The sequence below is a fragment of the Lissotriton vulgaris genome, chromosome 7 (genome assembly GCF_964263255.1).
Source record: "Lissotriton vulgaris chromosome 7, aLisVul1.2, whole genome shotgun sequence".
Taxonomy (NCBI): Eukaryota; Metazoa; Chordata; class Amphibia; order Caudata; family Salamandridae; genus Lissotriton; species Lissotriton vulgaris.
The window spans coordinates 520,343,477-520,358,250 of NC_141695.1; the positions used below are offsets into that span (position 1 = coordinate 520,343,477).

General features: G+C 42.7%; 1 protein-coding gene across 3 annotated transcripts in view; it reads left to right on the top strand.

Moving 5' to 3' along the window:
* The window catches only part of TBCD (tubulin folding cofactor D), a 2,218,561-nt gene that overhangs the window by 884,026 nt on the left and 1,319,761 nt on the right, over positions 1–14,774 (top strand). For all 3 annotated transcript variants that reach the window (XM_086930600.1, XM_086930601.1, XM_086930602.1), the window contains one exon: positions 1,998–2,154. In XM_086930600.1, the coding sequence (XP_086786726.1) occupies positions 1,998–2,154 (157 nt within the window). The remainder of the gene's footprint in view (positions 1–1,997; positions 2,155–14,774) is intronic.

The window sequence follows — 14,774 nt, forward strand, 5'->3', positions numbered from 1 at the left end:
ACTAACGAGGCGGGAGGGCGGGCCAAGTGGTTCATCCAGAGCCAGACACACTCAGCTCTGCAACATGACGTCTGAACAGGCAGAGTTGGGGCACCTCCCCTTTTCAAAAAGAACCATAAAACGTACTCACAGTGCACCAGGGTAGTGCTCGAAATCAACTGGGCACATGACTCAATAATACTAAGATACCCTACTTTTCTACTTGATGAAGGTCTCTTTAATGCATCACTGAAAGTACATTTAGCAGCCTTCGTAGATTACTCAAGATGTCTAATTGGCAGAAACTTCTTCCAAGCACCAGTCATTAAGAGATTTCTGGGAAGTGCAAATAGATTGGCACCCCCAAAGTCAGCACCCACAACAATGTAGAACTTTAATATAGTACTAACCCAACTCATGCAACCACACTTTGAGACTATACATAGTGTGGAGCTACAATTCTTGACCTTAAAGACAACCTTTTTGGTGGCTAACACATGCCTATGATGAGTGAGCGAAGTGCAAGCACTCACAGTGCAAGAGCTTTCCCTACAAATCCACAAAGACAAAGTGGTAACGCCAAAAAATCCACACTTTCATCCAAAGGTGGTCTCATGCTTCCAGGTCAATCAAACATACAGCTACCAGCTTTTTTTTTAGCAAACACAATGTCAAGCAGAGCAAGCCCATTCACATGCAAGCCTCCAGAAGAGCCCTCATGCATTACATTCAGTAAACAAAAACTATCAGGAATGGAAACCAATTGTTTTTTCTTTTGCACAGGCCTTAAAGGACTCACCAAGTGAGCTAATGAAAGATTAATAGTCCAGGCAGTCCCCAAATGCCATTCAGCAGCAGGAGTTACCTTGGAAGGAAAACCACATGCACATTCCACCTGAAAAAAGGGGGCAATACTCCCCTTCATCGCTAATGTCTCCACTATGGCTATGTCCAAAGCAGCCACATGGTCTTCAACACACACCTTTATCAAACAATATTGTGTAGACATCCAGGCAAACATTGACATTCAGGTGGGACCGTAAGTGATAAAACACTGTCTGCCAATGCAAACGTATTGTAACCTAACCTCCCAAGAGACTCATACCTCTACAAAGTGAATGCACAGCATATGAATCCAGGAAAGATTCATGCTGCAAAACGAAATGGTTATGTACCTGTAGGAGTAGTTTTGCATCTTAAAGAATTTTGTGGAAACTCTTCCTCCTCCCCAAAAGATGAGAAATGCTTGCAACAGGGAAATGAAGAAGAATTACACCAAGGGAAGGTGCCACAGCAGATCACAGAAATAAAAGAATCTAAAGACGACCACGTAAAGGGGCTTAACAGGCATACGTCTGATGTCATCTAAGGAGGGACATAGTGTCATATAGTAGATGCCGACCCCCATGTAAAAAAATAAAAGAAAGAGCATAGAGACTATTCCAGACCTAACCACTTCATGGTGCAATAATGCACAGTACGTGCAATCTAGAAAAATTCTTCAAGCTGCAAAACTATTCCTACAGATAAGTAAACATTTTATGTGAGCTTTTGATTACAGCGCGGAAAATGGGAGGGTTGTTGTGTCGTCCGTTGGGAGAATCCACATGGTCTAGTTCTGCACCTGGGTAGTGTTTATTTATCACTGTGTCTGGTTTTTTTTTGTTTCATCTTGGTTTTTGGACAATTAGTTACTAGTTTAAACACTGTTCGCTAAACTTAAGTAAACTAAATTCATACCCACCAAACCTCTGGTGTACACAGCAGTTGTAAGACGCAGTCAAGCTGCACATTCCTTATTCAGTTGTCTCTTTCATTCCCATGTGATTTTCCTGACAAGCCACAGCAGGGTCAACACATAAACTATAATCCAGGTGTGTGCAATTTTTGTTTGTTTATGCACACTATCTTTGCTTCTTCCTCCATCAGTGGAGTCGTGTTCTATTGTAAAAGCTCAAATTCAGTGCAAATCAAATTAAACTAATGCTAGTCTCACTAATGTATCCTTTATTTTCCAGTCGTTCCTGTGATCTTGAAGGCTTTGATCTACGATGAAAAGCGCGGTGCTTGCAGCGTTGGATCCAATGTCCGCGACGCAGCCTGTTACGTTTGCTGGGCTTTTGCTCGTGCCTATGAACCTGAAGAATTGAAGCCTTTCGTAAATGAAATTGCAAGGTAAGCACCTCTTTCTATCCTTGATTAGAGTAACAAATCTTCTCTGTCAGGCTGAGTCTTGAGAAACCAAGCGCTGCTTTCCACAGTCCTTGTCTTTTGGGTCTCTGATAACGCCAGATAAGTTGAGTTCCATATGTCAATCAGACTTTGCATCCTGGAAGGTTATTCTTCAGTGGTGATGTCATTGGTTGTTTCTTGGTGCACATATTATTCTATCGGTTTGATTAACCATCAGTGCACAAGCCAAAGTAAGGTGCACATCACATACTTCACACTAGGCGAAATGTACCAGAAACAGTGCAACATTGAAGCTGCGAGATTGATTGTGTTATTCTATATACAAGCGCTTTCTTGTATAGTATGGGGTATTTTATGAAGAATCAAATCCCAGATCCAGGTATAGGATTAAACCAAGTGTTAATAGTGAGGGGTACTGCCAGAAGAGTGGACAGAAGTTTGCAAGACACAGTTATTGGCTTGCGGCTTGGGCTTTGTGCTTTCTGGAAAAACACTGGCAAGCACCACTTACCGAAAAGTGATTTTAAAAACCAGATTGCTACCAACTTATAGGGTAACCAGATGTGTATTGATATTTGAATCATGGTATAAGACAGCAAACAGCTGTGTGCCATCTGTAAAAACTGCTTTGCATACATTCAGTGGAGCTTAGGGAGAGAACGTGCATAGGGACACTGAGTAAAGCCTGTCACTGAATGTGTCCCGCTGCACTCCTCTCGAACTCGGATTTCCTGGTGTGAAGGCCTAGCTGGACTAGATTGATGCACTATAAAAGCAGGCCTTGTGGCTAATTGGGCGTTCCGAACCATAATGTATTATTCCTTCTTGTCTGGTACAAGCTTGGTAGATACTGTAATTTAATTAAGGGGTTGCTGGCTAGGTCATGACTGTACACTAGGTTTACTGATGTTGCAATGCTGAAGTGACAATTAAAAAATATATTGGGCTGGATGTAGCAAGCCAAATTGCGATCACAAACGATGAAATTTGCAGAATTTCAGCTTTTGCGATCGCAAATTCAGCTGTGTGCAATGTAGGAAGGCAAATACCTACTCACAAGCATTTAGAGAATCGCAATTTGGGATTCCCTAAATGCTATGCTAGTAGGCATTGCAAATTGTGATATTGCTTTAAGGAATCGCAAAATACCACCAACTTCAAGTTGGTGGTAATTTGCGATTTCATTTAAAAAAATCACTTTTTTGCTTCTTTCAAAGTGCCATGTGGCACACATACATGCCCTTAGGACATGTATGTGCGCCACATGTGCACACATGCACATTTCAGCGCTGCAACAGGGTGTCCTTTTGGAACCCTTGCACCCTTGAAAGTGCACACGCAGTTTGCGAGTACCAATTGGGTACTCGCAAATTTTGTGTGCAATTCCCTTTCATTCCGGGAGAATGGATGGAAAGGTATTCCTTGATTGTGAAGCACAATTTGTAATTTGCAATTAAGGAATATTAAGGAATTACAATTATTATTGCAATTCCGACATACATTCCATTTTGCGAGTCCTTAATAACGATTTGCTAAAAAACGCTATTAAGGACTCGCAAAACTGATTTTACCTACATCTGGCCCCAAGGTAATGAGCACTGCAATATTTTCACAAATTTCTGATATTAGGTTTTTATTTGGAAAGAACATGTGTATGCTAAAGTAGTTGTTATTTTGTAAAGTTCACCCAATCATCCTCATGGCTGTTAGGCCACTTCTGTAAGAAGAACACTGGTCACACCAGTCTGGGCTCTACCTTTCAGGGAAAGGCAACTACACCCTGCCCAATTGTCCAAATCCACACTAGAAATTCCTCAAGTAACAGGCGGAAACCACGCTCTTTAAATAATGCTGGAATGGAATCGAATTTAGATGTACTAGTGTGTGTTCTACAATGTAACAAGGCTTTAATGGTGTGCTTATCGAATCCCTGAAATGTGTTTTGCCTGCTGGGCCACTCTATTGGTGGACAGTTTTGCCCGAATCCAAATCAAAATGTGTACATTATTGTTCTGTTGTAAGAGAAAGGTCTATGTTAGTTACATTCATTCTGAACTGAGTTTAATCCTTTTCATAAGACGGGATGGGATGGACTCTGTATGTGTATCTGTTGGATCTTAGTCCGAGTCCTCTATGGAAACTTTAATTCACAGAGGTCTTTCTGTTGCAACAGGAAGGATTATTTTTACAACCAAACTTTGTGAACGTCTGTGTTGTGGTTGCAGATTTAAAGGGACGTTTTAAGGCCTATTTTCATCAAGAAGTGACTGATAGGGTTCCTGAGATTACTACAATTCAGATTTTCCATTTTGTGAAAAGTCTTAAAATAGGGGCAGTAAATAAGGTACTTGGCAGATTTTCTTTGGGCTACTGAGTGGGCTCCTTTCTTTTCTTATTAATTATAGCAAGATATTTCATCAATTGCAGATTTCTTACTTTCTAATTCTCTCTATAGTGCACCTGTGGGATGCACTGCTTAAAGCGATCCTTCCTTTTTGAATAACTCTTGAAGTAGATGCGCTCATCATGTCTACGTTTTCGGAGTGCAGGCCTATTAACTCTGAAAACCTTTTTCCTTGTTACCTTTATTCCCATCAACCAACCTTGTGTCCTGGTTTTGCGTTTTCTTTAAATCCAGTAATCAATCCTTCTCTAAATATGATTTGGTACCAAAAACCCAAATAATAATTTGTTATGTAGCTCGTGGAGGCTTCTAACGGATGCGCTTCGCTAAGATTCTCCATTTAGAAACCTCTCTGAGGCATCAGACTCGAAGATTTTCATGCATTGAATATATGCTGCTTGAGATTGCCCCTGTGGCTGCTACTGCTATAGAGTTCATAAATCCACTGTCAGTGATGGCTAGGGGTGGAGTTTTTAGTGAAATCAGGAAGAATGGCGCTCAGGCTAATGCACGTGTTGTTTTCTGCGGACTTGTATTAGTACGGAACTGCCAGGTCGGAGGACTAACCCGATAACCCCCGTAATTGTGTGAATCACAAGATCCACACTGAAAAGTGAGCATAGTCCTGGGTACTCGTGGTAGGGATCTCACAAAGTTGCTGTAAATTTTAAGTGTTATATAAATGCAGGGGTCAACACCAGCATATGAGTTTGAAATGTTTTATATCATGAAACAACAACTGTGTTGAGCCAAACAACCAGCTGACACGTGTTTCATCACCAGGAATAGTCCTGTGACTCTTCAGGGCTAATGCGTGTCTGGAGTGATGTGGAGAGCAGACCCAAAAAAACGGTGATAATTCCAACCCGGTTGGGGGCGTGTGTGCAAGTGATGGAGGCGAAGGTGTTGGTAGGCACGCTGCGTCGTGTTCACGGAATCGAATGTGTGATTGCGGCCGTGGGCTTGAGTGAAGCCGCATCGGTAGTCACGAAGAGATTAGCTGAGGTGTGGCTCATGTAATGCTTCAAGAGTATAGAAAGGTTGACTCCAGTGTCTGGAGAAACTGCCGGGTGAAGCCTGAAGAGTCACAGGACTATTCCTGGTGACGAAACGTGTCGGCTGGTTGTTTGGCTCAACACAGTCATTGTTTCATGATGTAAAACATTTCAAACTCGTGCTGGTGTCGACCGCTGCATTTATATAATACTTAAAATGTACAGCATTATTGTGAGATCCCCACCACTTGTGCCCAGGACTGTGCTCACTATCAGTGATGTTGGTTTCTTTTGTGGTAATGCTACAGATGCCAGGATTAAGTGTGTTTCCCCTTTTTCCATCATGATTTGGGGAGTTTTCGTTCAAACTGCCTCCAAAATTCCCATCTTTGAACAATCTGTTGACTGGACTGCAGAAGGCACATGGAAGGATTTGGCATGCATGGGTAATACATATTGTGCATTGGTTTGGCACATTGTACTGAGGTGTGCACAGTGGCTGTTCAAGAAAAGGGGGGGTCAAAGTTATATGTGTAATTTCATAAAAGGGATAAGAGCTCTGATTTGTGCTTCGAGAGTTGTGATGGTTCATAATGAGTGTTTCTGCTCCTGATACTGAGAACTTTCCATGCCATTCCTAATACCTTAAGAGGAATAGTCGCAAGTGTGACCATTCTTTCTCTTCCTGAACCAACAGGTTGAGGTCCACTTACAAGAGATTTTACCACTGGCGTTTTTCATATGCTACAACTGAGCCAGTTTCCATTGTGGAGAATCTTCAGCTTCAAGTCGAGTTCTTACGACTCTGCCTAGTTTTTAGTCTTTATGAAGAAGATATTCACTTGATGAAAAGTTTGTGTACATTACACAACTCAACTTAAAAAACAATGCTCCTGAGCGCCAGTAGGTAGTGCCATGCAGCTGCGCGCCAACATTGTTCTGACCCGGAAATGATGAGGGAGCTGCATATAAGTCCTGTTGCACGAACTCCGGTCTTTTCCTTTCTTTCTGCAGCTTTAGACGTGGATCCGAAGCTAAGCTCCTCTTGCATTCATTCTGGAAATACATATCATCTTTCAAAATTTTCCAGTATGCAAAGGAAAATGTCAACCCCAAGACTACATGGTATAAACATTGTAGGGCACTGTCAGCAAGCAGATATCTGTGACTTATCCCTGTGAGGTGTGCCTCTTGTGTTTGGGTTCAAAACACAATGCCACTACCTGTGATCTATACGAACGTGAAGGCCTTCCGAGAAAATGAGGCCATGCTATCCATGGCAAAACACTGCAAAGCTCCATACATGTAACACCCATGGTGGAAGTCAAGACGGTGGACCTGCTTTTGCTCCTGAAGTCGTTCCTGTGGTCGAAATCTTTGGGTAAGACAACAAAATAAACATAAGAGCTCAAGAAATCCAGGTGGGACTTGGCCCCTTCATACTACTCTCAATATTCTGAGAAGGCAAAGGGCATTCCAGTTCTTCCAGGTCTCACTTCTGTTCTAGCGTGCAGCCGATTTCAACTCTGGTCCTAATGCCCCCTGTATTCCCAGGTCCACCGGTGACATTCCAGCAGGATAAAGAGAGGCCATGCTATGCATCTTCAGCATGCTTCTAGTTCACCCATAGCTATTAGTGAGGTGCACCTCTAGTCAGGTTACCATCAGTGGTTCAGTCCACGGCAGCATCTGTGTTCCTCACCAGAGTCAGTGCTGACTTTGGCCCTGGCACTGGGCCCTTAGATGTCTACACCTGCACTAACCCCACAGCACCAGAGGGTTCCCAACCTATTATGGTCTCTGACTCTGAGCTGAATTCATCTCAACCAAGGCCGCATCCAGATCCTGATGCAGCGCAGCCAGTACTTAATGTTTATGATTCGAACACCATCCAGTTACCATCCCTGTGCACTCACACATACTGTATCAAATTTTTGGTTCAGACAGAGAGGACAGTGGTGGTGAGGGGGTTAAGCTTGACCCCCTCCCCCAATCATGATGTTATTTGGTACAGGTGTGCTCTTGACAGCAATCCCAGATGTCTTACAGGCTTCCATGGCCCAAACCATCTAGCATGGCTGGTAAGCTGCCAAAATTGTCATCCATTGGGGCCTAGACACCACCAATTGTCTAGGAAGCGAGACTGGGACAAGCATGGTGCTCAGCCTCAATGTAAGGATGAGATTCACAGGCATCTCTGGGATATCCAGATGTCCCTAATAGTAATGCCCTCAATGGCTCCTGCCTATTCGCTGAGAAGGCAGACTCGGCCCTGAAGTGTTTGAAGGAGTGCAGGGCTGTGGCATGTTCCTTGGGCTTTCTGACCTAGTCTGCAATCCCCCTTAACTGTCTTGCCTTTCCCAGAGATATGCCTCGGGCTTTGCGTATCGACAGTGTCAAGCAACAACACTTGCAAAACCGTGGACCCTGCCTTACAGAAAACAACCAGGCCATCGGGTGCAGTGTATATCACAATCCCCTGCCCCTTCTGCAGCAATTTCAAAACCTCTTTAGTACACCCTTAACAGCACACAGCCATCCTGTAAAAGGCATGGTCAGCCACTTCCTTTAGGTGACAGAGCATCACATCCAACAGGTGGGTCCAAAGGAGCACTCTCTGCCTTTCCTTTTCAACCCACTGCATATGCCCGCCTACATATGAGCAGCTTGCGAAGGACTATCTGTCAGTTTTCTGGCAGGCGGTGCCTGCTCTTTTTCCCCAAGAAGCCATAAAGAAGGTGCTGACCTCAAAAGTGTGGGATGAATGTTATTCCCGCTACTTCCTTGTGTTGAAGAAGGACTAAGGTCTTCGTCTTATTTTGGATCTTTGCCGTCTCAACCCCTTTCTGCTAAAGGACAAGTTCAAGATGCCACAAGCACTTTCAGTTTGCCATTCTACCTTTCGTCATCACCAGTGCCCCTCTTGTGTTCACAAAGATGATGATGATGGTGCTGCACATCTTCGTGGGTCAGTGGTACCAGTTTTCCTCTACCTCAAGGACTGGCTGTTGAAGGGAGCCTCGCCAGTGTCAGTCATCGACCGCCTCCTGATGATGACAAATCTCCTGAGATCGCAGGGGTTCTCAGTCAGTCTGCCGAAGTCACACCTGACTCCTTCACAAAGGCCTCCTTTCATTGTCCATGATAGGGTATGCTTTCTGGTATTTCCTCCTGACCAGGGAGCCCAGGAGGCTCGGTCTGTGGTCCCAACCATTCAGTCTCTGTCCTGGGTCTTAGTGACTATGGTTCTGAGGGTTCTTGGCCTATTGGCCTTTTGAGTCCGGTTCACCAACCGTACCATATGGCACATATGAGTTGTGCAGTGAGATCTAAAGTCTCAGTGGGCCTAGCACCAGTGGAACTTGGCAGATTTCATTTAGGTGTCTGAGAAAACTACAAAAGACCTGCATTGGTGGCTGCCCATCTACAGTTGAACCAGCTGTAGACCCCTCACCCTATTTCATCTGGAGTTGACCGTGGTGACAAATGTGTCACTACTGGGTTGGGTCGGCTCTGGGAATGATGGAAATCAATCAACTCTGGTCTCAAGTGGAGACCTGTTGCCACTTCATTTTGTTGGAGTTGCAGGCTATTCTCTTGGCGTTGAAGACCTTCCTGCCAACTGTCAAAGGGAACCTGGTGCCGATTCTCACAGAGAAACTCAGTGCCATGTGATACTGCAACACGCAGAGTAGGGTAGAGTCCAGGGTCATGTACCGGAAGGCTCATGTTCACCTATTGAACTTCCTAGATCTGGCAGGATCTTTAAACACCAGGTCTGGCAAACTCAGCCAGTGACGCCTAGCGGATCACAAATGCAGTTACACCTAGAGGTGGTGCAGGGTGTCTACCAGCAATAGAGAAAACCCTGGCCCAAATCACTTTGCCACCGTCAAGAACCCGCAATGTCAAACTTTTTCATGCTGGAGTTACCATGAAGATTTCCTTTCTTGAAGACTCATTCCACCTAGAGTGGACCATGGGACCACTGATGCCTTCCCGCCATTACCTCTCCTGCCCGGAGTTGTGAAGAAATTCAGGAACTACCAGGCCCAAGTCATCTTGGGGGCTCCGGATGGGCCAGGGGAGTGTGATATCCAGAAATTCTGACAGCAGGCACTCTTCCACAAAGTCCTTGTACGCTGGTTCTGGCATACACTTGTGGTTTTTTGTGGTACCCATCAGACAGACCCATTGCAGTGCAAAACTATTGGATGCTTTGTTTTTTGTTCTATCTTTGGCCCAGCAAGGACTTGCAGGGGGCACTGTTAAAGGTTACTTGTTGACTATGTCTACTTTTTTGCATTTGTCAAACCCCCCATTATTATTCAAATCACCTGTGTGATGCATTATATTTAAAGGTTTGCAACGTATCAACCAAAGTCCTTTGCGATGTTTTAGTGGATTTTAAATTTGGTCTTCAGTTTCCTAATGTGTGCCCCTTTCGAGCAGTTGTACAGTTTTTCATTATGCCTCTTGACCGTGGGCTTTCTGTTTGTGATAATACCAACTCAGCTTGTGCTTCAGGCCTTCTCAGTGCAGCGACTTTATACTACCTATTTCATGGACAATCTGATATTAAGAACTCAAGCTCCGTTCCTGTTGAAAACAGTGACACTTTTTTATGTCAGACAAGCCATTGCTATTACGACTTTCTTAATTGCTTCGCCCTTCCAGATAATACAGAATACCACTCTTCCACACGGTGGCTCAAATACGAATCAAAAGACACAACACAACACCCCCTGGAAAGGGATTTCACTTTATAAAATGAAGTACATCAAAGACTGTTTTCAGAATAAGGCTTGGGGTTTTATTTTTGCACTGCTTTCTCTAACAGAAAGGCTTTCTCCGATGTCAAATGAACACCATTCAAATGTATGTATATTTATCTTGTAAGCGAACTGCCTAGCTATGTTCGCGACACGAGCGACTTTTTGAAAAAAATAGAAAACCTGGAATGGCAAGACGATATGCTACTCATAACTTTGGATGTTGAGCAATTGTATACCAGCATAGCCCACAGCTTTGGTTTAAATGCAGCAGCTCACTTTTTAGGGAGAAGGCCATTGGAATTTCATGAGCACAATAAAATGGTTGTTAGCTTAATGGAATGGTGCTTATAAAACAATTACTTTTCTTTTGGAAAAGAGGTATGGAGACAACTTAGAGGTGTGGCAATGGGAGCCTGCTTCTTCCCTAGCTACGCGTGGGCTGGTGGGAGGAGCAGGTTCTTAACCTCATAGATGCTCGTAAACATCCCTCCCCAGTGCTGCGCTGTCCATTGGAACTAGTGCTGAATGGACGTCCAATGGTCGTGCGCAGCACTGGGGAGGTAGTGTTGCCGTCGGCCAACGCCCTGACGCAGCACTTAAGGGGTTAATGTTACACACCAGGTATGGGTCAGAGAAAAAATTGTTACATTTCTACGCTACATAGACGACATCTTTATAATATGGCAGGGAGATGAAAAGGAAGCTTGTCAATTTATTGATGAAATTAACAACAATGCCCTTAATCTAAAATTCACGTCTCACATTAGTGCCAAACAAATTGAATTTTTAGATGTCAATGTTTATGTAGATGACAACAGGTTACAGGCGACCCTTCACAGAAAAGCCACTGCAGGAAACACTACCTTGCATGCCTCCAATCTCCACCCTATGCACACCATTGAAAGCATACCATTAGGAGAAATCCTACGAATTAAAAGAATATGTAGCTCTCCAGAAGATTTTCTAAAATGTGTCAGGGAATTAAGAATACGATTAAAAGCGCGAGGGTACTCAGATCAAGTGTTTGATCGGGCTCTAGCAAAGGCCGACAAACGACCGAGACCCAGCTTATTCCCAGAACATACTGGTAATGATCAGGTAGCAGTCCCTCCAGTAGATGTAATTTCAAATGACTGCCCTAGATTCATTACAGCATTCAGTAGTCAAGACGAAAAGATCAGACAAATCATCAACCGCAACTGGCCAACTGTTCTCACGGATACTGTTTTGGGATGCATGTTGCCGAAAAAAACATTGGTAACTTTTCGTAGAGTGCAGAGTATGGGAACAGTTCTCGATCAGAGCAGTCCAGAACTAAAGCAGAAAGCTAGCTGGCTACAACCGGCATCGGGGTTCCGTAAATGCTCCAATTGAAGAGCATGCCAATTTGGCATCAATAAAACTCACTACAGCACCCCATTCAAGCCAGTGAATACCCCCATCGTGGGCTATCATACCTGCAAAACTGAATATGCTGTTTATGTCCTGACGTGCACCTGTGGCCTGAATTATATTGGTAGTACTAAACAACAGGTGCACGTCAGGATCTTGCAGCATATCAGGGCTATTCTGCACTGTGATCAAACGTACCCGGTGCTCGTCACTTTCAGAGTACACATAACAAAGATGTCAACTGCCTAACTTATTATGTTGTATCCTCCGTCCCCACACTCAGGCGGGGAGCCAACCGAGAGCTTAAACTTAGGCAGTTAGAGTCCAGCATGATCCTCGAATACGACAGCAAATGGCCGAACGGGCTAAACAACACTGAGGATTTACGCAATTTTCTCTGACCCTATTTTCAGCCCTGGTACTTAATTGTATACCACAGATTTGAACATCCCTGTAGATAGTCAGGTTCCCTGTTACCTAGAAAAGATCTCAATCACACAGATTGTCCGATTTACTGATCCTGATTATATCTGTTCCTATGTATGACAGTTTCCATGGCTAGTCAAGTTCCTTGTTAGCCACAGTAACAAAATCAATGAATTCTTCACTTCCTTATGTATATTTATATTCATTATGTTTTAAACATTTTTAGCACTTTTTATAAAGGGGTGTTCTTATCACTTTTAACATGATAATATTTTTATACCTGTATGGAATGTTTTAATATTGCTTTTCAAAATGACAAAATTGTGATTTTATCCTAATTGTTGAAATAAGCATTATTGCATTTTTATACACAGGTCACTTTATCATGCATTTTTTATACTTCACATTTTTCTCCCTGGAGCACGTGTGTTACTGCTTTTTGCACAACTAGACTCTGATCTAGTAGCACTGTTATTAGCACTTTTATATCTTGCTTGCCTCCCCAATATTTGAAGACCTTCACTATATACTTTGTGACATAGTATCTAATGAATTTATCCTGTTATATGTTTTCAAATTTCGCTCCAAGACATGGTTTGTAAAAGAATTTCATTTATGAAATTATGACTGTCTTGCTAAGTTATGTATATGTATTTAACTTATTTTGCGTATTTGCACACAAAATATCTCAAGAAAACATGACATGATTTCTATGTCTATAGTCATGTGACTACGTTGAAGGTGGGCCTTAAGCAAGTCACTGAGCATTATAAAAACCAAAAAGTTTGACTAGATCTTTGCATGTGAACAAGGGCCCGTATTGCCCTCCTGTATTACCAGCTGACACTGCAATAAAGTATCTGTGAAATCCAGTGGTCCGTCTCCTACCTTGCTTCGTATATATATATATATACACGAACAAAATTTCTCCCAATACGAAGAACTGCACAGGCTGCTTTCTGGATGCTTTAAAGTGAATTTATTTGAGGCACGAAATCAGCAGCTCCCTACCGACGCGTTTCGCAACTAAGGCTTGGTCACGGTGAAAGTGATCAATGCAAAGTGCTGTTTACATATCTAAACAAAATACATAGAAAGAGGACTATAGCTGATCCACCCCAACCTGCTTTTGGCCGCCATCTTTGAGTGGTGCATATTAATAAACAAGCGTAATGTCACAATATACATATTCTTGCCCCAGTGGACTGATACTGTGCAAATGTCCATGAATTCATAAAAGTAAACTTGTTCACGTAATTATGCACTCCCGACCAGCTTTGGCCGCCATCTTGGACTAGTGTATATTACTGAACATACATAATGACCTTTATACATATTTAAACAATATCGAACAAATTAAATCTGGCCCTAGTGGGCTGATATTCTGCTTATGTCCCTGAATTCATGAAAGTAAACTCATTCATGTAATTGTGTTAATCTCGCCCAAGTGGGCTGAAGAATTGTGACAGTACTTATTCAACAGATTGGATTGATTTGATTCTTCCAGTTGTTTGTGGTCCTGTATTCCTATGTAAAAAGAAAATGTGTGTTTTAAAACCAGATATGACAAAATTATTTACATGTTAAAACAAAAAATCGAGATATCAGACCAGTTACATTTACATTTATCATAGATGGACTGCAAGTTCTTCACTGCAATTCATCCCAATAGGATGTAGTGTCTCGAAATCAATAATGAATTTAGATTCCAAGATTCTCAGCTGGTGCAGTCTATCACCCCCTCTTACATTCTCTATGACTGCATCAAGTACCACATATTTCAGTAAGTTGTCATTTTGATTGTGGTGTGTCTTAAAGTGTTGAGCAACAGGATATTGTTCGTTGTTATTTCTAATTGCTCGTTTGTGCTCCAATATCCTGATCTTGGCCCTGTGCTTGGTGCTTCCAATATAGAACTTCCCACAGGGACAGATAAGACAGTACACACAATATTCGGTATTGCAGTCAAAGGGACCCATGATGGTAAATAATCTGGAACTATTAGGTACTTTAACTTTTTTGCAGTTAGAACTTCCCTTGCAGGCTTTACATTTCATGCAACACTCAAAATCAGTGAGACTCTTATGTTGTACTCCTTTTTTGGATGAGACCATGTTTTTACTCAGGTCATCTTTCAAGGATTTCCCTTTACGAAAGGTAATCTGTGGATGTTCCTTCACATGTTTACTTAAAAAAGTATCTGTGGTTAAAATTGGCCAATTTTTTGTCAATATTTTTCTCACTTTGTATGCCTGGCCTGAGTATGCAGTGATAAACCTCACTGTCTCTTCTTCCTCATTCAATGGTTTTTGCTTGGGAACTAGCAGATCTGTTCTTACTACCTTGTCAACTCTTTCAACAGCTTGTCTGATGGTTTTTTCAGAATATCCTCTTTCTTTGAAACGGTCTATCATTACGTGTTTTTCCGTTTCAAAGTCCGTACTGCTGCTGTTGTTCCTTTTGGCTCTTAGTAATTCCCCATAGGGGATGCTTCGAATGAGACTATAAGGATGAGCACTGGTAGCAAATAATAGGCTGTTTCCCGCAGTATCTTTTCTGTGGAGGCTGGTGATAAGTTTGTTATTTTTGACCTCCACTTGCGTGTCAAGA